This window comes from Peromyscus eremicus, chromosome 2, assembly GCF_949786415.1.
Source record: "Peromyscus eremicus chromosome 2, PerEre_H2_v1, whole genome shotgun sequence".
Taxonomy (NCBI): Eukaryota; Metazoa; Chordata; class Mammalia; order Rodentia; family Cricetidae; genus Peromyscus; species Peromyscus eremicus.
This window is the reverse complement of record NC_081417.1, coordinates 66,086,183-66,109,597: the sequence shown is the minus strand read 5'-3', so window position 1 is coordinate 66,109,597 and position 23,415 is coordinate 66,086,183. Positions and strand designations below refer to the sequence as shown.

At 44.9% G+C, this 23,415-nt stretch overlaps 1 protein-coding gene across 2 annotated transcripts in view; it reads right to left on the bottom strand.

Annotated features, from left to right (window-relative positions):
- Tdrd7 (tudor domain containing 7) overlaps positions 1-23,415 on the bottom strand; it is a 65,109-nt gene that overhangs the window by 5,054 nt on the left and 36,640 nt on the right. For both annotated transcript variants that reach the window (XM_059254289.1, XM_059254290.1), the window contains exons 8-16: positions 22,587-22,773; positions 19,760-19,871; positions 17,632-17,834; positions 15,337-15,471; positions 13,284-13,370; positions 10,902-11,036; positions 8,258-8,368; positions 5,796-6,298; positions 1,912-2,072 (exon numbers count right to left, since the gene is read on the bottom strand). In XM_059254289.1, the coding sequence (XP_059110272.1) occupies positions 1,912-2,072; positions 5,796-6,298; positions 8,258-8,368; positions 10,902-11,036; positions 13,284-13,370; positions 15,337-15,471; positions 17,632-17,834; positions 19,760-19,871; positions 22,587-22,773 (1,634 nt within the window). The remainder of the gene's footprint in view (positions 1-1,911; positions 2,073-5,795; positions 6,299-8,257; positions 8,369-10,901; positions 11,037-13,283; positions 13,371-15,336; positions 15,472-17,631; positions 17,835-19,759; positions 19,872-22,586; positions 22,774-23,415) is intronic.

Genomic DNA, 23,415 nt, shown 5'->3' with positions numbered 1-23,415 from the left:
TGGACACATTCCTCCCCACATATGCATATCCACCACATAGTCCCCTCCCCTCATGTACACCACAGGCACAACACACACACACACACACACACATACACACACACACACACACACACACACACGGCACATAGCTCCAGGATACACTGAACTCAACACTATAAATCTACTGGATTTAAGTGACATCTACAGGCCACGTCATCCAGTAACAGCAGACTATAATTCTTCTTTGATGTCCCAGGAGTCATATTCTGGGACATCAAACACACCAGAACAATTCAAAACAACAGAAATCACAACAGAGTTACACTGGAGATCAACAGAGAACTAGCAGGAAAATCCCACACCACCAAGAAGAAATAACACAATTCTAATTAATATACAGGCCGAGAAGAAACTCTTAAGGGGATTTAAAAATATTTTGAGCTAAATGAAAATGAAAACTCAAAATAAAAATATCTGGAGCTAAATGAAACTAAAGGTGTGGTGTACGGCAAGAGCTGTGCTTCTGGAGGCATCTACAGCACCATGGCTGACTCAGAAAGCCCTCCGAGGCCACTGGAGGCCCTCCCTGGCAGCAGGGACACTAGGTGCTCATCCTCAGAAAATCCTCCTGGCAGTGAGATTACATATTTGACAAAATGTGCTGTCAGCTAAACTGGGCATTCAAAGTGGAAATGAAGAAAGAGTAACATTAAATCTAAAGAAACCAACTACAATGCCCAGTCCAAAGCAGACTGACTGGTGACCATGCCACATACCAAGTGCTGCTTTTGCCTTATAGTCAATCATCACGGGAAGCTGCTTTAAATCCTAACAGAAAGGCAGAGAGAATGGCAAGTGGTTCACAACGAGACACTGCCCAGCCTCCCACTAGAGCCAGGATTCATATATGCCCTTGTCTGTACTACTTTCTCTGACTGTCCCATGTTGTTTGGGGTAGGCCAGGCCAAGGCCTCAGGCAGCAGCAAAAGGGTCAAGTGGAACAGGGTGGCTGCAAGACCAAATATTCCAGCACAGAGAGCAGGGAAAGCAGGAGAGAGAGAGCCCAGGGGAGCACAGGTGTCTTGCTGGCCTCTACACCCTCTGCTCAAACTAAGGGGTCCCAGCAGCTGATTACGGGGAAATCACACCTGAACTGCTTCTCAAAAGAGCAAAGGGAGAGCTCATTCGATGACACTACAAGGCAGTGTCACCGTAGAGCTACTAGCTAAGCATGTCAATGTCAGTACATGGAGCAGTTACGTGTTTGTACGCTGTGCTATGACGCACACAGCACACGCACCTGCCCTTACGTTGTGACTGTGTAATGTTCCACTGTGTGTACCTGTAGTTTATGCAGTAACTTTGGCATAAAAACAACTACGTTTTCTGCTTATTAGTTATTTAGGTTGAAAGTTTCCATGGCTTTTTGCTTGTCTTTATTACTGTTCACAGGGAAATACTGTTTTACTACTGTTTACAGGGAAATACTGATTCAATGGAACACTTTACACCCATCAAAATAATTAGCAGAGGCTAGGGGTAGCTCAGTTATAGACCTGTGCTTAAGCATTCATACAAATGAGATCCTGCGTTCATTCTACAACTCTGGGGGGTCAGGGTGACAACTAGCCCATCTAGGACATTATATCCCCCAAATGGGAAAACTGTGAATGAGGAAAACCAGGATGCCACGCTCTATCTGGCCCAGGACTGCAGCTTTAGAAATATGTCAGGCATGCAACCAGAGTCAGAAAGCAGAGGGGAGAACAGATTGCTGATCATTAAGATGATTTCCGTCATGGACAGGATGTTATTAGCATTAAAAAGCCGAAACAACGTGCAGTAGGCTAACTAGTGATCCTGCACTTGCTAAGAACCTAGAAGGAGAGTTTAGACTCCACTGCAGCTGAGTCACACTGCAGAAATTACCTGCAAGTTGAGCGGTGACCGCCTGGAATGGCAGCTTTCGGAACACATCCACTAGGGGCTGAACTTTCCTTATGTTGACTAGTTCATGCTTGCCGTAGTCCAGCTCATACACAGACACCAGCCCATTGGTCAGGATTCCCTTCAAAAGCACCCTGTACCACCTAGAAGCACATTGGATTAAAGAGAGAAAACAGCCAAAGTCAACAGCCATTCCAAAGAGAAGCAAGCATTATATGGTACATAGAAAAATCAGTCCTGGATGTCTGGAAGCAACTATGGCCGCTCTCTTCAGCGGCCCCCACGGCCTGCTGTGCCAGTGGCTCCTCTCATACGCTCTGCTCATTCTACAGCTTCAGAGGCCTTGGGGGAAGGCAGAAACTCTTGCACTGCCAACCATCCTTAGGCTGAAACAGATGCCATGGGGTGGTCAGGACAAGGCAAGGGATCCCTTCATCTGGGGAGACACAAGATGGCCACGTCTGTACATGGTCCACGTCTGCAAGATGGAAAGGAAGATGCAGGTAGGATGTATGGAAGCCACAAAGTTGCTTGAGTTAAGAACAGAGCAGAGCTGAGAGGACGTGGTGGCCTGGAGAGCAGACAGTCCACTGAGGCTAGACTAGGGGATGATGCAGGCACAGAGGACGTGGTGGCCTGGAGAGCCGACAGTCCACTGAGGCTAGACTAGGGGATGATGCAGGCACAGAGGACGTGGTGGCCTGGAGAGCAGACAGTCCACTGAGGCTAGACTAGGGGATGATGCAGGCACAGAGGACGTGGCGGCAGGTTGGGGAGGGATTGAAAGTTTTGAACAAAGAACATTTTAGGGTATTCCTCCTTGGATCCCTCCCATTCTCAGTTCTCTCTTATCCTCAACAAATCTCTGTTTGCTCTGTTTAAAATGAAAACAATTTGGTGCACCGGGGCTCTCCCAAATGACCTGGGTCCAATTCCCAGCGCCCACATGGCAGCTCATGCCTGTCTTTAAGTTCAGTTCCAGGGGACCCAATGCCCTCTCTGGTCTCTGCAGGAACAGATATACATGCAGGTAAAACATGCATACACTTACATTTTAAACATTTAAAAAAGAAATGGAAAGAAAAATAGATGATTTTAATTATTCCATGTGAAAAATGTTAAAAACCAAACAACCCCACAGATTCCAGCTTGTCCCTAAGATAAATAACCTGAGAAGGGTAAAGGGCATGGGGAAGCACCCCAGTCTGGTCGGTCAACATGGGTATGTTTTTCTTCAGTGGGTCTATGTCAGCAGTTAAAATGGTAAAAACAAAACAAAACAGACTTCAAGGTGAACCTACAAAGGACCAGTTTAGTCGACGGTCTCAGCCGTAGAGGAGGGCAGCTCATCACAGCGCAAGGCAAACTACCTACAGATGTCTTAACAACTGACTGGCCTGCTCCACTTGCCCTCTGGTGGCAGGGCCTGGCATTCTCTACAAGTTTACCAGCCAGAAGCCTACAGCAGCCCCAAGGAGAAAACACAGCTAGAAGCCTGCAATGAGGCCAGCTTTACCCCTCTATGTGAGTGTGGACTGCTCAGGGAAGACAGAAACCTCGAGGCTGACTCAAGGTGCAGAAGGTAAGAATGTGCAAGCCTCACAGACAACGGGACACAGAAAGGATTCCCAGTAAGTACCTGGGGTTGGGAAGCCAAGCGCACCTGAATGCGAATCCCCCTGGCCATTGTCCTGTGTTGTCACTCTGGCTTGAGCCTCAGTTAGTCATGTGTAATATTGTATTTTATTGTCGTTGTTGTTGGAAGCATCTAGCCCAACACTTGGCATTACAACAGGCACTTAGCAAGTGACAGCCACCATCTGAGGATAAGCTGAATGAAAACTGCAGAGCAGACTGGAGGGGATGTTTCCTGGGTGGAAACGTCAGGCTGCAGGCTGCCCATGTGTGGAAGAGACAAAAAGGGGAGCAATAAATACATGTGGTTTCCACCAACAGCATCACCTCTAAGCTACAGGGACAAGTGACAGTGGGCCGTGTTTCCAGTCCATTGAGTACAGAGCAGCAGAAGAGCAGGGAGAAAGTGGTGTGTTTCTGCTGAGTTGAACTCTGAAGCCAGGCGCTTCCACAAAAGCCTGGTTTGGACTAGACGTCAATTTTAGAGCAAACATGACCCACAGTGTAGAAACACAGATACTGGACCTTTCCCCGGGGGTTAGACTCGGGCTGGGTGAGAAAGGAGAATCGAGGCTTTCAATGTGTTTCCAGGGGCTTCTCATTAAGAGATTTAAAAACAGTGTCAATTCCTATGTATTAGCTTATCACAGCTGGAATAAGGTTCAATAGTCCCAAGTCTTAAGTAAGATAGAAGCTTTGAACACTTAACACTGATTAACTCACGACACTTAAGGAAATCATTAATATACCCTTATTTATAGACTATCTACTATCGCTGAACAATTAGCTGGTTAAAACCCCCAAGTCCCAGGGCAGAGCTGAGCCAGCAGGCACAGCTGGAGGGCAGGTGGGAAGGCGATTCCCTCCCTCAGGCAGGTCTTCCCAACACTACCCATCACCACCTCCCCACCCCCACCTCCCACGACAGCTAACACGAGGGTGGTTTTGACTATAAATACATTATCCTGTAAAGAGTTCTTACTGAGACAGATTTCTACAGAGTCAAGCCCACTCATGCTTAGCGTTGTAAATAAAAAAGTGACACAACAAAAATGGCTTTTACAGATGAAAAGCTTTATGACACAGGTTCATGCTTTTCAAAATGAGCACCATTACTCTTTTTCACATTTTAGAGTTAAAAACTGGTTTTTTCTCCCATAAAAATGACATTTTCTATATGTCTATGTTTAATATCTTAAGAAAGAAGTATTTTGTGTAAAAAATTTAGCAGTTTGATCTTTTAAAGTATGAGAGAGGGGAGAGAGAGAGAGGGAGAGAGAGAGAGACAGACAGACAGACAGACAGATATCTTGGCGTTCAGCATTCAGAAGCTTGCCTCCCCTATGGTGGCTCTTCACTTCCTAGGATGCCATGGCAGGAGTGCAGAGTGGGGACCCTGTGCTCCTGCACAGGGCAGACCCAGCACACCCTGATGGTTCAGGGGAAGGAGGTGTGACATGAGGGCCCAGGGACAGTGAGACCAACAGTGCACATCATTCCTTGAAAAGGTGCGACAACTAGCAGGAGGCAAGTGACAACACAGGCCGGGACCTGTGCATCCTTCAACCAGAGCAGGTCTTCCCAAAGACTCTCTAAGATAATCAGAGGTGGAGACAGTGGTTTGTTATTTATAGTAATACCTATTACTACTTATACACTCAAGGATCTGGGGGAACCTACCTAACTAAAGAGAATGCTAACTATGCTTCCCCACAAGACAGATTATCACTCAGCCATAAACTGTTACTGAGAGATTTCTAGCACAGAATATTAGTTCTGAAAAAGCAAGTACAACTTGGTAACAGCGTATCAATGATACAAATACATAAACAAAACTGGAAAAATTAAGGAAGTGGCTGAACTATTATGTCTGGAAAGCTAGTTTTAGTTTCTTAAATGTTTTGTTCTCTAAGTTTTCCATAATAAACAATTTAAAAATAAGTCATTAATTATTAACAAGAATTATTTTCTGAATAAAAACATTTTCTCTAATAGGAAAATAGGGTAAACACTTAAGACTTCATGTTATGTATAAAACTCTTAACAGGAAAATGGTTAGTAGAGTTTTATATAATGTTAGCATTTTAAACATGAAAAAATCTCACAAGTCCTCAAATCCACGTTTCTCTCAAAATTCTCATTTGTGCAGACCAAGTCTCCTGGACACTAAGGACCCTCATGACCGTTCTACAGATTCTTAGCAGAGGAACAGGGGCTAGGCCAGGACCTACTTATTCTCCACTTTGGCAGCGTACACTTGGTCTTTCTCCACCGCTATGTGGCGCTCCTCGCACACACTGTAGTACAGGATCATCTCTTCCATCAGCACTTCCAGCTTATGGATCTCCTGCCAAGGCTGGATGACAAAATGGCCTGGGTGACAGGCCACGGGCACATACACATCCATGTGTTCCCCTGACTTTGACAGGTGGACTGGAGGGGGCAGTTCCTCCAAGGAGAAGGAGCTGGTGTGGTCCAGCAGGGACTTTCTGAGGACCTCTGGGTGGCTCTTCCTGAGACCCTCTCCAGGGCTGCCGGGTACAGGTGTGCTGCTGTTCCTGCTGCCAGGTGAGCTGACCGCCCCAGACACGGCACTCAGGAACACATCTTTCTGGTGCTTCCACAGGTCTGCGTTTGTGATCTGCCGGTTAATGCTGCGATGAGGGTCAGGGAAGTTCTTAGGAGTAAATAAGTACACATATGTGACCCCCTTGGTTTCATCCACTTTTGTAACCTTTGGAAAACGTAAAAAAGCAATTCAGAAAATCCATGTTGATATTAGATTCTGAGAAGCGGTTATAATATTAACCTTAAATATCAAAGCAGAGAATTTTGTAAAACAATTATCTGTGGTAAGATGAATTACCTCTCACAGCCTAATAGGCACTGAGACAAAACATCTATAAAACACCAGCAAATCGTATGGAAATCGCAACTGAAAAATAACCCTGTAATGTAAGACATGGCTGCTGCCCTGAGGGGAAGGCGTGTGAAGGCAGCAGGATTCATCTTTAAATTAATGACATGCCAGAACCCACACAGAACAAAACAGTACGCTTCCCTGCACCTGCCCCCACCCTGAGCCAGAGGCCCCCAGGCTGGCAATCCCCTGGGACCTCAGATCCTAATTCTGTGTTGGTCCCAGTCTCTATCTTCCCTTCCCAGTCACACAGAGCAGCCGGGGAGAAGACGAGAAGGACAGTGCCACCAAATGAGAGACCTTCCCACTTCCCACCTGCTCCTCCTGCCAGGGAGTGTCCATGTGGGAATACCATGCAGTGGTCATGTGACTGCCCCATGGGTGTCTGAAAGTCTGGGTGACTTAGTGATTCTCATCAGCTCCTCCAGTTTGTCTTAAGGACAAAAATGGGACACTATGTCTATCACCCATCAAAGAGGACACAAAATGAAGACAGGGACACAGGCGGAAGAGGGTAGCAGCCCATCTAGGACAGTTTCCTTTGAGAGTGTCCTCCTCCCTCAGTGAGATGCATCTCTATAATCCATCCTTCAATGTCTACTGAAATACTGACTAATTCATTTGGATATTTATGATACAGGAGTACCATTAACATTAACCAATAAAAGTACTTTTAAGCTAAGAGTGATGACACGAGCTAATAACAGTAGCACTTCAGGGCCTAAGGCAAGAGGATTATTGCAAGTTCCAGTCCAGCCAGGGCTACAAAGCAAGACACTCTCCCAAAAGGAAAAACAAGAAAAATTTTTAGTATGTACCCCAAACTTTGTCTTATGAGTAGGTGAGAAAACAATACTTACTATCTATCATGTAACAAATGAAGCCCATAAAACAGGCATAATTAAACTGTGTGAAGCATGCAATGTGCATGTTCCACAGCAGCAGCAGCAGCAGCAGCAGCAGCAGCAGCAGCAGCAGCACAGCGGCCTGGACTCCACATGCACAGAGACAGGAGGGTCAGGGCTGGGGGAAATGATTCAGATCTCTGGGAAGCTATGGCTCAAGGATTTCAGCTCCAGGTTTACATACAACAACACTGTCTGCATGGGTTTAGGAGCTGAGAGAGGTGCCTAAATTCTTCATCCTAGAAATTCGAGCAACAAGCTAAAAAGCTTCAGAAAAAATGGGAAAATACTGGGATTAGCACTGGATGAATTGTTCACAATCACCAGAGTTAGCAGTGGATGGCCTGTTCACAATCACCAGGGTTAGCAGTGGATGGCCTGTTCACAATCACCAGGGTTAGCAGTGGATGGCCTGTTCACAATCACCAGGGTTAGCAGTGGATGGCCTGTTCACAATCACCAGGGTTAGCAGTGGATGGCCTGTTCACAATCCACTCTATTTTAGGAAAAGATAGTTATTGTCTTAAAAACATTTATTCAGAGATATGATCACATATCAACTGACTTGATCACAAGTCAATTTAATTCTTTTTCACTTAGCAAGAAAAACTGCAGTCGAGAACTAAGTACCTCTGTTACCTTATTAATAATAGGAAAAAGGGAGTTGTAATAATACAGGAGATAGGGTAACTCTTTAAATAGAAATCAGCCATGAAATATCTTACAGCTACATGTATAATTCATCTCTTGGAAGTAAAAACATGTCTGGTGTGAAGGTGTCCATTTACAACAGTGAGGTAAAATTCATCCATGTGAACCCCAAGCTCCAGCTCTTCGCAGACATCCCAGAACCAGGAAGATAACTAACCTTAATGCTACAGTCAGAGCAATTCAAAACAGAATCTCTTAGCCAAAGGACAGCATCTGGTGTCCACATGCCAATGGACTGCGGAAGATCAGCCAAACAGCACTTTATAGCCTGAAAAACAAAACAAAACAAAACAAAACACACTATCTTAAAATAGGTAGGACATGTAACGTCTACCTCCCTAAAGCCAGACGCTGCAGCAGATAACGGCAGTCAGTCCGTGGTCTGCCTGTCTGCCATGCTGTCTATTTATGTCACTACTGGCTTTTTATTTGACTTTTTTAATCCTCCCAGGGGACAGGGGGCTTATACCAGACACTGTGTCACCCCACAATCCTTCTGGTCTAACATATTCTGGGCTCCATTTTATGGATGGTGAAACAGTCAAGAGCAGCCTGTGGCAGGTCACAGAGCAGAACAGACGGGACACCTGCAACAACCTGGTTTCACAGCAGAAGTCTCAAAGGAAGCTTATCTACTTCACGCAGAATCTCCCGAGAGACCCATGGGTGCTGAGCACTTGTGCTCACCTCCTGAAGGAGGCAGAGACAAGAATTAGAGACAAAATGCCTTAAATCTACAGGTACCCAAGTGCATCACTCCCTCAGTGCTCTCTTACTTTCCAAGCTACTTCAGAATGCCACAGGAGGGAGACTGACTTCAGGGACTCCCTCAGTCACATGTGGGTCTCGAACTGAGGGAGGAAATCTCGTGACAGACATGAAAGCTACCCCACACTGTTGCTGAGATTTCTCTTATGCTAAGCACCTGCCATGCCCCGGAAAAGCTGCAGGTGATGACCAGGCCATTCAGAGTGGAGAGAACACTCTGCAGGGCCTGTGGGCAGAGGAAACAGGGAGGAAGACTCTAATAGACTAATAGACTGGTGCACAGCTAAGTATAGGCTCTGCTGGCAGGAAAGACCACAGAATACCCAGCAGCTCTGCCACCAAAAGAGGGCACTTAATATAATCAGATTTTCTAAATGATTTAAATAGATGCTAGAAATAAGCTCTTTACTGAGAGAAAAATACTACTTTTTAATCCTGGCAATCTATTCACATTTAAAGTATCTTAAAATGAAGAGCTGAATACAACCTTTACGGGTTTGCTTCTGTGACTTAGCCCTCTTGGGGAGACAGATGTTAACTAGGGGCTGGGCAAGCTGGCCTTAAGGGACCTGTAGTGAGTAGTCATCACACTTATCAAAGAAGGAATCTAGCTGAGATTAGCAGGAAGAAAAAAGGTGTTTAATGTCTGTTACCACACCACTGCAGCATAAAGAAGGGAGTGGTATGTGACTTTCAGAGAAGCAGGAGGAAGCCTGAAGGCCCTCTCTCCAGCCAGGGAGACCTTGTCAATACGATACAGGCCTTAGGTGGACATGGCCACGAGGAGACAGAAAGGGCAGAGCTGTGTCACAGCAACAGTAGCATTCCCAGGACTGTGGACTTCCGGTATTATGGCTGCACATCAACAGGGTAAAAGAGATTCTGAAAACAGGCTTGCACGAGAGCCAAATTCTTCTCCGTAACTGTCTGTGTCAGGAAAGGCAATGGAGACTTGAGAGAAACTCTACAGCCATGCTAGTCACAACAAACCATGCTTTCGACGCTGGTCCTGATGGTGAGGGTAACTTCTGGAGAAGTCAAGGGGCATCATGTAGTCCTTTTTTGTTTCTTGTTTCCTGAGACCAGGTCTCAAGGAATCCAGGCGAACCTTAAACTCACTGTGTAGCCAAGGATGATCATGAACTCTTGACCCTTTTGCCTCTACCTCCCTAGGGCTGGGATTTTAGAAGCATGCCCACCATGACTGATGCAAATGAATATTTAATAGAACGTAATACTCAATTAATCATATTAATTTACATAGTAAATATTTCTATTTTCACATAGATTATGTATCTATAAATATTTAATAGAATATGCAACAGAATATAGTCAGTATATTAATATTTTAATAGAATATTAAATATTTAATAGAATATGACCATTAATATTTAAAAGAACACAGTAATTAATTATATATTATTTATGTGTTATACACTAATTACTTATATATATATATAAATATTTAATAGAATATAATATTTACTAGAATATATATTATATTCCTATAAAAATCCTCTATTTTCTCTCAAGGTAGTCAGTGCTTCTTAACAATACCGACAGGTTTATGATTCACAACTGTCATCTGAATGCTCTGTAAGAGGACAGGCTATGGTTAATGTTATCACTCCCATTTCTCACATGGGAGAAAGTCTTACAGGAAAATGAGTATATATAAACACATTTCCAAAAGAATGGCGAGGCAAATAAACAGCAGCCCTGGGAATAAACCCTTACATACACCACCCTAAAGGCTGGCTAGTTAGATGTCAGAACTGGCATGTGATTATTACAATGGCACCTCTACTTGGGTAACAACATAATGACTCAGTGTTCTTGAAAACAGCGTTTACTAAACAGTGGTCAGTAAATGTGACTGGACTTCTTCTGTAGACAGTCCGATTCACTTCTGTAAACATCCACTCTGCAATCTGCTTACAAACTGAGACTGCGCATGAGCACGATCAGGACTGGCATGGTTGATCAACAGGCAGGAAGCTCTCTGCAGACCTCTAGGCCGAGACAGGTCGTACCTGAGGGGGGATGGCGAGCATTTCCTGCAGGAAGCGAGGGGGGATCTCTCTGAGCTCCGAAACTTTCACGGATGTTGCATTGCCAGAGTCCAGGAAGTGAACGTCAAGTGCCCGGCTGCTGTGAACGTTCGTGATCTGCAATGAGAGGATCCCTGGCTCACTACTATCACAGGGGAGGATGACACACTGCCACCCTCACCCCCCACAGCGCCGCAGGGTCAGGAAAACACCCCAACGATCAGTTAATATTCTAGACTACAGCATGGAGCCTTTCTTCTAAGTCACTCGACAGTCAGAAAACAGAACTGACCAGCAAATCACTGTAAGGCCACCAGTGTCTACTATTTCTCTAATTCTCCAAATACTGCTAATTAGATGATGTTATTTTTAAAATATTAAAATGTGTTGGAAAATTCTTATATCATAATAAAGAACATCAATAATTCAAGATGGAATTTTACTTGTAGAGGGAAAATGCTTTGAAAATAACATATTTTACAATTTTACTATAAAACTTGGTGATTTTTAATCATTTCTGCCAACTGAAAAAAATCTGAAGCTCAAAAAGTCAGAGGGATAAAAGAAAGCCCAAATTACTGTTCAGCAATGGGGAACTCCACAGAGCCTAGCAATTCTTGGAGAACTGTCAAGAACAAAGACATCATTTAAACAATTGCTATCAAAGTATTTGTACACACACTAAGAAACACTTTTTCCCCCCAAAATACAAAGCAGAAACTTAGATACAAATCTCAATTTGAAAGAGAATTTACAAAATGGCACTACTCTTTAGAGTCATTAAAAACGAAGACCAACTAGTAGCATGTCAGAGGGTTTAGAGGAAACATGAAGGTAAATCCAACGGGGCATCCAGACTGGATCCCAGGGCAGAAAAGAACACTGTGGAACAATGTGAGAAACGAGGGAAATCCTGCACATCAGTTACTTCTATTTATGTTCATCTCCTGGTTTGGGAATCGAGACCGATTACACAAGATGTTAACAGGCTAAGTGGGGCCTCTTCACATTACTCTTGTTAACTCTTCAGGGAGTCTTGAATTATTTTTTAAATTAAAAACAGATCTGTATATTTACATATTATCAACTAAACAACAGAGCTTTAAGAGCTCAATAATACCATGCTGAGCACGTGACACATACCCTACCTCTCAGACTTCTGGGAACTAAGTCACATCAAAGGCAGTAATCACTCTAGAATTGCTGCTTTCATTCGGCTAGGATGGCTGAGCCTTACTGAAGGGAAGGTCAGGACAGTCAATCTGTTGAAACACTTAAATGACGTTTCCTGTCTTCTAGGGTTGGTTTCCTGTGATTCTTAGAAATACTGCACACAGGAAGTTCATAGTGGCAACAAAACCACAAATACTCATTGGGAGAGTGGTGGGAGAGTGGTGGACTCTTCCTCTTGCTGCATTACACAGCACGGAAACAGACTACTACAGCACCAGAACTCAGTCTCACAATGAGTGAAAGACATGCTTCAGAAGATTAATACATTGATGCTTATTTACGTAAGATTTAAAGAAGTTTATTTAATCATTCGTGTGTGTGTTCGTGTGTGTGTGTTCGTGTGTGTGTGTGTGTGTGTGTGTGTGTGTGTGTACACACATGTGTGAGAGCACAAATGTGCACACGCATGTAGAGGCCAGAGGTTGGTGAGAATATTCTTCCATTACTCTATACCTTGTTTTTTAAACAGGATCTTTCAGTGAATGCACAGCTCACTAATTCAAGTGCATCAACTCAGCAAGGCTGCCCCAGGGTTCCTCTGCCTCCCCCGAGCTGGGATCACAGGTACTTGCTGCGGTGCCTGGCTCTTTACGTGGAGTCCTCATGCTTGTTCAGCAAGCACTTTACTGACGGAGCCATCTCCCTAGTCCTATTTTTTTTTTCTCCCAAGACAGGGTTTCTCTGTGTAACAGCCTGGCTGTGCCTGTCCTGGAACTCACTCTGGAGACAAGGCTGGCCTCGAACTCACAGAGATCTGCCTGCCTCTGCCTCCGGAGTGCTGGGATTAAAGTGTGCATCACCACCACCCTGTCTACATTTTTTTTACTATGAATATTCTAAATACATATTTATCTCTATAGTTCTAGTATACATATATATATATATTCTATTGTATATGTAATACATAGCAAAGCCATGTGTAGTTATAAATATACTAAAAACAAAGAAATTCAGCTGCTGGCTGCCTCAGAGCGGAAGCAGGAGGATGAGAATGGGGCTCAAACCATATGGCCATCTTGGCTGTCAGAAACTGGTGATAAGTGCAAGCATGGTTACTGTACTATGAGAAAATCTGTTTGTATATATGAAACACTTCACAATAATCTTTACAAATCAAGGGGCTGATCTTACCTCCACTCGTAACCATTTTCCTTTGCAATGGAAGAGGCAGATCTTCCCACAGAAGGGTAGCGAGATGAAGTACTCAGAGGTCATGTGCTAAGAAACAGAAAATCAAGGAACAGTTCTTACTCTCGGCAAGTATGGCTGCAGCCCTGGAGCAGCGTGGAGGCATGGACTGTTTACCCACAGACAGTCAGACTTCTCTCCTCCCAGGAACAGCTGCAGTAGGCACAGCAAGCTTACCAGGTGCTAAAGACTCAGCCTTCTGCTGTCCCGCTTGCTAGTACCAGTTCACTCACTCGCACGTACGGCTCCCAGACTGACACTTACAGTGTCTACAATGTTGGCAGGGTCAGTTGGGGGGCTCACATGGGCTCTGGCTCTACTAGTTACACAAGAAAAGGGCTGCTGGATCCGACCCAAGCAGAGAGCAGATGAAGTCAGGAGACTGAGTCAGCCATGAAGGCCTCTTCCCTCCGCCTTTTAACATTTAACTTCATGTTACTGGTTAATTCTTTTTCATCCAAACTAAGAAGTATTATCACCACAGACATTGGTGCCTGAGATGCTAACAAATGGCAGGTTCTCCCCAGCCCCTCTTCTGCCCCAGCCTGCACTTAGAGCCTTCCCAGGGCTTGCTGTTCTGGTGACTGTTGCTAGTCTCTATGGACAAGGACTCCCCTTGGGTGGCATAGCACGAGGAAATGTCAAGTACTCTATAGCATCCTGGGTTATTAGGACAAATGAATCCTCACAAAGTTAGTCTCTCTGGGGGTCTCCTATTTTCCCAAACTCAATCAGCAAATGAAACTTTACATACATACACACTATACATGTATATATAAACATATATTACATATAATAATATAATTTATAATATATATTTTATGATATATTGTATTTATATAATTTATAGTTTATATATTATTTTTAATTATTTCATTTTAAATGTATATACATGTAATATATTTATAATTATAAAATTAATTAAATATATATGAATATAATGTATATATAATAAATATGACATCTCTAACATAAAGGAGTAAAGTTATGTATCTGATGCCTCCACTCCAGACAGCATGAGTAAGAGTTCAAGTTATTCAACACCCATTTCAGACTACACATTCAATGTACAAAACTAAATAAGGAATGGAGAAAACTGACAACTGTCTCTACCCCAGTGGTTCTCAACTCATGGGTCATGACCCCCATGGAGACCACAAATCAGATATTTACATTACAATTCAAAACTAGCAAAGTTACAGATATCAAGTAGCAACAAATAATTTTATGGTTGGGGTCACCACAACATGAACTGTATTAAAGGGTCACAGCATCAGGAACATTGAGAACCACTGCTCTACCATAAGGCAGGGAGTAGCCAAGTAGCCAAAACATAAAGCTGAACGGAGTAAGTTGAGGTGCTAGCCATCCTTTGTGGTAAAAGAAAAGGGTTCCCTTCCAGGGGTGACAGGACAGGGCTGAAGCAAGAGTTTGGTTATCTGGAAACCACAGCACATTCTGGGTTACAAGTATGTAATCCAGAGGTAAGGAAATCCTATTAGTGACTTAAAACCTCTGCATGTCCTGATTCAGGATGAAAGGAAGGAGGGAAGGGAAGAGGGAGAGGCAGAGGAAGGGGCCCACACAACTGAGCCATAGAACCACATGGATGGGCTGTCTCTCCTCAGCCGAGAGAGAGCTGGAGGGGGATGCCTGACAAGCTGGCTCCTGAGGACAGTCACAGGCAGTGTGCTTAGGATGCACCAGCTGCCTGCAGTAAGTAACTAAGTATTGCATTGCTGAATGCTTCCTACATGCCAGGCACTGTTCTAGGCAGTGTTGCAACTATCTCCGTGGTTACTTCACTGGAACACACTGCTGCACCTGCATGTTACAAAGCAGGAGCGGGAGTTTTTCCCCAAAGCTCTGCAACCTGGGTTTTCTACCCACCGTTTTGAAACATCCGTCTCCACTTAAACAATTATTCACCCCAACACATCCTGAGCCCCCTGCTTGCAGTCTGAGGCTGATCTTAGGAGGTGGTGCTCCACCATACCTTGCAGTGGAAGTAGTCCTCTGTCTTATGTAGAAGGTCATTGAGTTTGTTCAGACCCTTGCAGGGCACCTGACAGTAGAGTGTTCCGTCAGAGCAAATGTTAGTCACTTTGACGTTGGTGTACATGGCATCCACCTGGAACAAGCAAACAGGGAGCCTGTCTGAGGACAAATGCTTCCCTTGACCTCTCTAGGCAGTTCCCTGCACAGCCCACCATGTCACACACTTGTGGTGGTTAACAGTCACTCCCAACTGGACAACCCTGAGAGCCACACTACCTCTGAAGTATGCATGAGGGTGCTTCTAGAAAGGTTAAACTGAGTGACTATCTGGCATCAGTGTGGGTGGCATCATCCCACAGGCTGGATTCCTTCATTTCTGCTTCCTGGCTACAGAAGCAGGTGACGGGTACCCCACCTGCCCACAATCACAGCTCCCCCGCCATGGTGGACCACATCCCCTCACAGCACAGGCCAGTGAACCCTTCCTCCTTCCAGCTGCTTCTGTCAGGTATGGCCACAGTAACAAGAAAATGAACTAATGCAACATTTGTAAATTCTCTAAGTTCAAAGACATCTGGGCAGAAGAAAATTTACAACTTAAATGATACAGGTGTTAACTGTGTCAGGTACAAGAGAGACATTTTCTACATGGCCCATCGTCTGGAAGGCTGAGTGTGTTCTGAACTGGCTTATTGTCTCTCCAAGAATAAAAAGTATTCCCAAATCATACTTTTACAAGATTAACAGAAGGGTTTTTGTAGGCGGGCTTTTCTTTGGGCCGCCAGCTCACAAATAATGACACAGAAATTTATTGTTGTTTTTAAATCTCAAGTCCATTCCATTACCAGTCTTCTGTGTCTGTTAGGTGTCTGTTGGTGTGATAAACACTGACCAAAGCAACTTGGGGAGGAAAGGGTTTACTTCATCTTGCAAGATTATAGTCTATCACTGAGAGAAGTCAGGGAAGGAACTAAAGGCAGGAACTGAAGCAGAGGCCATGGAGGAGCGCTGCTTACAGGCTTGCTCTTCATGGCTTGCTGTTTTACACACCCCAGGAACACCTGCCTAGGGGTGGTGCCACCCACAGTGAGCAGGGCTCTGCCACAACATCATCAAGCAAGAAAATACCCCTATAGGATAATCTGATGGGGGTGTTTTCTCAATTGAGATTCTCTCTTCCCAAAAGACTCGAGCTTGTGCCAAATTGACATAAAACTAGCCTGCACAAAGGACGACATGAATTTTAATGATTCTCAAAAACTATAATCAACATAAAGTTTAATCTTAGCCATTTTTGGGGTCAAATCACAATATATAAAAAAAAAAAACTAATTCATAGTTCTATTTGTTAAAAGCCCCTTTCCCTAAATGTTTTTATCAAGTTTTTAAAATGGTAAGTCTGGCTGGTTAGCTGTGGCGCAAACCTTTATTCCCAGCACTCAGGAGGCAGAGCCAGGCGGGTCTCTATGAGTTCAAGTCCAGCCTTGTCTACAGAGCGAGATCCAGGACAGGTACCAAAACTACACAGAGAAACCCTTTTCTTTAGCACCCACCCTATTCTTTCAGTTGAATATTCTATAATTTTTAGTTCACTCATTTGGAGCACTTATGTCCTACAGATATAAAAAAAATATTCAAGCTAACTATAAATATTCTCATGGATAGAAGTTTTCCTTGTGTTTTTTTAAATCTTTACAGGAAAATTTCACATAAAATTATTTCCACCTCAGAAACCGGAAAATAAGAAAGTGAATCCCTGTGAAATAATTACTAGGACTGGCTTGTCATCTCCATTTACTCCTCCTCCTCGTTTTTCCCCAGTAAGGAGCTGTAGTAAGGAGCTGTCACTTCTCCTTCTACCCCATCCTTGTTTTTCTAGTTATGTGGTATCAGTCATTTACCTAAAATCTTTAACTTTCTTTCCTGATGATTTTCTTTTCAGCTCCCCTCCTTCACTCTTTTTTTCCTTTTTTTTAAGTGCATGTGTGTGTACACATGTGCCTGCATGTATGTTTTCATATGCAGACCAGAGGTCGATGCCCAGTACTTCCCTCAACCACTTCCATCTTACCTTTTGAGACAAGGGCTCTTGCTGGATGGACGACATCACCCTGCCTTTGTTCCCAAGAGCTGGGATTACAGACACATGCTCCTGCAGCAGGCTTTGCTGCTCTTGTTCTATAGTACGTGCATGCTCGGATGGAACTCCTCAAAAGGTAAGATGGCCGCAATGTTTGCAGAGGACCCCCACCCCACCCCCATACTTCACTCTAAACAGTGACCACAGTGGTACCTGGAGATGAACTTCTAGAGATTTGTCACATATGGCCTTCAGGCAGGTGGCATTGATGTTGATATCATCTTCTCCTGAGGTGTCATACAGAACCACTAAGGGGATATCTGACTTGTCCAGTATCTCCACAGCAAAGATCTTCCCACATGTTAATGATTCGACCACCTTCACAAGGTCAGGATCATCATTCAGAATCTCCAACCCTGGAAAACAGCAACTGCTTTCATTTCTACTTAGACAGAAGCATCGTGGATAGACAACTTCATGTCTATTTGACCACCCATTAATGGTGCACTTTGAAATGGAAGCTTCATTTCACAATCTTCTTTACCTTATACAGCTGGAGATAAAGGGCACGAGGTGAACACCTCTTTAAGAGACGCATCAGAGCAGGTATTCTTAACATAAGGAGACTGATGACCAGCCAGACCTTAACCACAGAAGGAGCAGCCTTCAAGACATGTGCAAATGTGTGCGTAAAACAAGAGACTAACATGATCAAGAACCTTACATATGTTTTGTTCAATTCAACTTGTATACCTACTTTTCTTATAAAATTAATACCTATTATTGGAAATTGAAATCCTCCCTCCCTCCCCCTTTTCCTCCTGACTCATCACCGACTGAGGATACCACAGAACCTCTGATTTATCAAAACAAACTGATGTTGCATCCAGAACTGGAATTCAACATAACATGTAGATGGCAACTCTAAGTTCGTCTACTGAACTAAAACAAGCATGCCATTTCCTGCAGTCAGACTAGAGACGTCTTTTTCTGTTTCTCTTTGAATGTGAGTTACAAGGCAGATTCCTCCTGCTCTACCCGTTCTCAAGACTCAGTGTTGGAATTATTCTCATACCTTTGACTCAGCATCTGGACTTTTGTTCTGCACTTGTGATGCATCCTTTCAAAACTAGAACCAATTTCACAATTTTTGATTGGCTCTTAAAAGCTCACTGGGCTTATCTCAGATTCAGGCCCTTCAGAGACATAAGGTCTCATCCTTGCTGATGGGGACACTGCCCAACCCCTTTATTCTGTTTTGAGACAGGGTCTCACTCTGTAAGTCCACACTGGCCTAGAACTGACTATGTAGCCTGGGCCAGCCTCCATTTCGTGGTCTTAGACTCTGAAATGCTGACGTCACATGTGTGAGGTATTTAAGGGGTATTTCTGTAGGGGCTCCTTTTCCTGTAAGAACTATGATCTGAGGACTGGAGAGGTGGCTGAGCGGTTAGCAGAGCTCCTCACCCTTCCACCTGTACTGGGAGGCTCACAACTGCTGGTAACTCCAAGTACATAGGGGCTGATGCCTCTGGTCTCCACAGGAACCTGTATACGTGAATATATACAGTATGTGTGTGTGTGTGTGTGTGTGTGTGTGTGTGTGTGCATGTGTGTGTGTGTGTGTGCATGTGTGTGTGTGTGTGTGTGTGTGCACGTACATACACAGAGAGACAGAGACAGAGAGAAAGCGAGAATTTAGAAAAAGAATTCTGCCTTTAGAAGTGCAAGCCTCCTTGGTACAGTGCCTAATACCCTTAATCTCACTGTGCCTTCCATACCTCATTCCTCCTGTCACCCACACGTGTACAGTCTATGCTTCTGTAAAGAGGAAAGGTGCAAGAACCAGCACACAACCCACAGTCACACTCAGCCTGGGTGCACAAGGTTTGCTAGCGGAGTGCATCTCCACAGTCCGTCTCCAGGGGAGACCTGAGAGTTCCTCCTAATACCTGAAGCAACAGGAGTGAGTCCTATGATATAGGGTTGTATGGGCTTTTACTAAGACCAAACAAGACAAACATAAACCCTTTCAATTGGCTAGATGAACTTTTTATAATAAAATACAATGAGCTATGTTCTATATAGTAAGTATAACAAAAACATTGTCACATTTTCATCATTACTACATCTTAGACAGAACACCTTACATATGAATTCATTCACTGAACCTTTCAAGAAAAACATTACAGTTATGAGCTGGGTGTGGTAGGCCACCCTGTAACCCAGCACTGAGGAGGTGAGGAGGGAGGGGTTCGAGGCCTGTCTGGGCTACACAGCGAGCATTTGCAAGTTGAACAGCTGGACTGGTAACAAGAGTTTTTCTAAGAAGCCCACTTACCTGCTAGCTTGCACTTGGTAGCTTGGAAGGACAGAGAGCAGAAGCGTGGGTTCAGTCTGTAAGCTTTGCTCTTCTCGACATTTTCACAAAAGCCATAGTCCACATAGCACACCTAAGTACAAAGCAAAGGCGGTCATGTCTGTGCTCAGTCTTTATCCTCATTAAAAACTGGAACACATTTAAGTGGATTCACTTTATTTCATAACCACCAAGTACCTCAGCTGTCTCCTCAAAGCCAAAGGAAAGGCTCCCTGACGCACCCAGAAGACGACAGCAGGCTGGGCCTCAGGGTCCCAGGTTCCAGGCCTTGGTCTGCTACCTCGCCCCTTAGTCACCAGGAAGAGCAAGACCAGACTCGGAGGCCTCACCTAGGCCACCAGTGCTGCTGCTTCTCCCCATCTTCATCCAATGCTTGTCCTCCCACCACACGTCCTCTCCATTCTGAGGGGCAGTAGATGTTTCCAGAGGAGCCATCAGTCCTGTGAACTGGCCACATGCTAGAATCCCAAAGCAGCACTGCGACAGTCTGCTCTCGGCCACTGTGCTACTAGGGGCTGACATGTTTCTGTTGGGGGCAACAGTGACGTCAGGCTGGACAATACAGAACTCTACTTTAAAAAAAAAAAAACCCAGTGTTTTCTTCCAATGCACAAAGCTAGATTATGTCTTCATGCACCTTAGCAAAGGCCTGGATCTGAGATAAAGCTGGCACTAGACATTCTTGTCACTTTTATATAACCTGGAATCACCTGGGAAGTGTCTCGGGGGGTCTACATCAGGGTAGCCTGTAGAATGTCTGTGGGGACTATCTCAACTGCCTCAAATGACACAGGAAAACCTAGGCTCTAAGTGGGCAGCACCATGCCCTGGACTGTATAAAAGCAGAGGAATCTGCTGAGCACCAAGCGTGCATGCATTCATTCTCCCTGTTCTTGCCTCAGACGGACTAACTGCTCTGTTCCTGCCTTAGTTCTCTTGCAGTGCAGGACTGCAGCCCAAATAAACCCTTTCTCCTGAGTTGTCTCTTGTCAGGATACTTCATTACAGCTACACAAGTGTGACTGGAACACACGACACTAGCACAGAGATGACTTCTACAGCACACACACCTCTGCTGAAAAGTCCTAAAAACCACCAAGTCTCCCCCTCTATTTTCTAAGACAAGGTCTCACTATGTAGCCTGCCTTGCCTGGGACTCATTTAAATAGGCCAGGCTGGAGATCTGCCTGTCTCTGCCTCCCAAGCTATGAAAGCTTTTTTTTTTTCCTTAGTAACTAGAAACTAAGTTTTACCATCATGGGTTTAGAATAACTAAGAATCTGACACTGTTGAAAACCTACTACGCTCCCTTAATGAAAGCACGTGATAGTTATTAAATATAAAATACAAAGCTAACAACAAAGGGCAGGCAGAGAGTTGGCTGGAAAATACTTGTCAACAGAGGCAGGTCCCTGTGTCTTCAGCAGAAAATGAGGTACATGTGCTAGCAGGAAATGAAGATAAATTCCTCCACAGCAGAGTGTGAGGAAGGAAAGGATCAAGGAGCCCTCCAACTCCAGAGCACGTGGCAAGTGTGCCTGGCTGCTGTGGCAAAGCCTCCCTCTTAGGAAACGATGCTGGACCCAGGTTGCTGGCGGAGTCCAAAGGGTCAGCTGTTGGCCACTTAGATGCACAAGTCCACCTTCCCACACTTCATTTCTTCCTCTCACAGGCCTCGAGATTCTCAGGCAGCTTTCATTTTCATTAACAGCAATCTATAACTGCAACTTGGATTTGTTCTTCCTGAACCCATAGTATACACCCTGAAGACAGGATGTAGTGTGTGAGAGATCCAGACTCCAGCGAAAGTCAGGCCATATTGTTAGCCCACCAACAGACTACTCTGGAGGGCTCCAAAGTCTCCCAGGGTTTGTCTGCAGCTGCCTTCTTTATTGATCACCACACTGTATCTTTGCTGTGGTGGTAGTGGTGGTGGTGTTTTGTTTGTTCTGTGGTACTGGAGACTGAACTCGAGGCCTAATGCATCCCGGGCAGGTACTTTATCACTGAGTTACATCCTGTAACTGAGATAGGTTCTCACAAAGCTGTTGCCCAGGCTGGCCTTGAAATTGTTCTCTCCTGCCTCTGCCTCCCAAGTAGCTGGATTACAGACCTGCACCACCAGGTCCAGCTGGTAACATATATTTATTTATATGGCAACCACAATTCACAAAACACTTGTCCCTGGATAGGCCCATGACTCATCCACCTCACCCTGTGGTCTTTGCTAGGAGAGCAGAGCAAGCATTTCAGCTGGGGATAGCCACCAGTGAGCAGGCACCCAGCGCTTCCATTTCTGGTTCTCTGGCACCATCAAGTGGACACAGATCTCACTGTCACCTGAGTATTCATGCCTGCACACTCCTCCTAGCTTCCAGAAGTCCTGGAGCCTGGTGATGGGACAGGACAAGGACACAAGAGGATTGAGGGTGACCCTGGGAGCAGTCCAGCTCAGGCTAAGACACTAAGAGAAAGAAGAGCAGCTCTCTGTGGGGGCTGCTTCCTCGGGAAAAGCCTGCTTGAAGCTGCTCCCAGAGCTCCTCAGTGCTGAGCGCAGGGAAATGCCCTTCTGATTAGATCTGAGTCCTGCCCCCTCCCAGAGGACGTTAGATTTGCTCTGTGACTTTAGAGATATCATGACTAACACTGACATAAAAGCTGATGGGGAGAGCTTCTACAGACACCATCTTTGAATTTCTGGTGAAGTCACACAGGACAATGAAAAGCCAACAATCCTACCTGAAAGCCGGTAACGTATCTACCTCATGCTAGTCAAAACAGAGCTTGCCTTTATCTTGTTCTCGTCCGTAGAGATGATCTGTGCGCGTAACCAGGCATCCTCCTCTGCGTTGACCGCCAGCAGCTGCCCCACGTGCACGCTCTGGATTGGTGTGACTTTGGAGTTCTTACTGTAATACTCCTTCATCTCATCCTCCATCAGTTCCTGAGCGGCTGAGTAGTCTTTGCCTACATACCTGGATTGATGAGACCCATTAGGCATTTAGTGCTCCTGCCTCCCCTACAGCCATCCCTCCATCCAGTTTCACAGCTGCTCACACCAGCATGGGGAGGAACTGTGCTTAGGGAAGATTACTCTAAGTGCAGGAAGACAGGACTCTGGAGATCACCTGCCCAACGTGGCAGTCTGAGAATGGGGGGGGGGGGCATGAAAAGCAGGCACAGGAGGACCCAGGGAGGGAGGAGGGAAGGTACATGGAGACACCACAGGAGGCCAGATGAGCCCTCCAGAGATTGATTGAGGCTGCTGAGATCTGTATGGACTACTGAAAAAAACAATCCGGCAGATAGTTTGACCCTGGCCGAGGCTGCACCTCAGAATTCTCAAGCTTTCAAAGTCAGGGAAACTACCAAAAAAGAACAAAATGAGGCTGAGGGGTGCATGTGGCAGAGCAATTCCCTAGCCTGTGCCAGGCCCTGGGCTTCATCTCTAGCCCTGCAAGACAGACAAACACTGCAATACAATGCCCCAAAAAAACTTTAAAAATTTGAGCAAATTACAACAAAATGTTGAGCTAATATCTCAGAGATGACATGCTCTGGCTGGCTGCCTCTAAAATGTCTACCATGAGAAGTATTCTTTTCAAACACACCCCAGT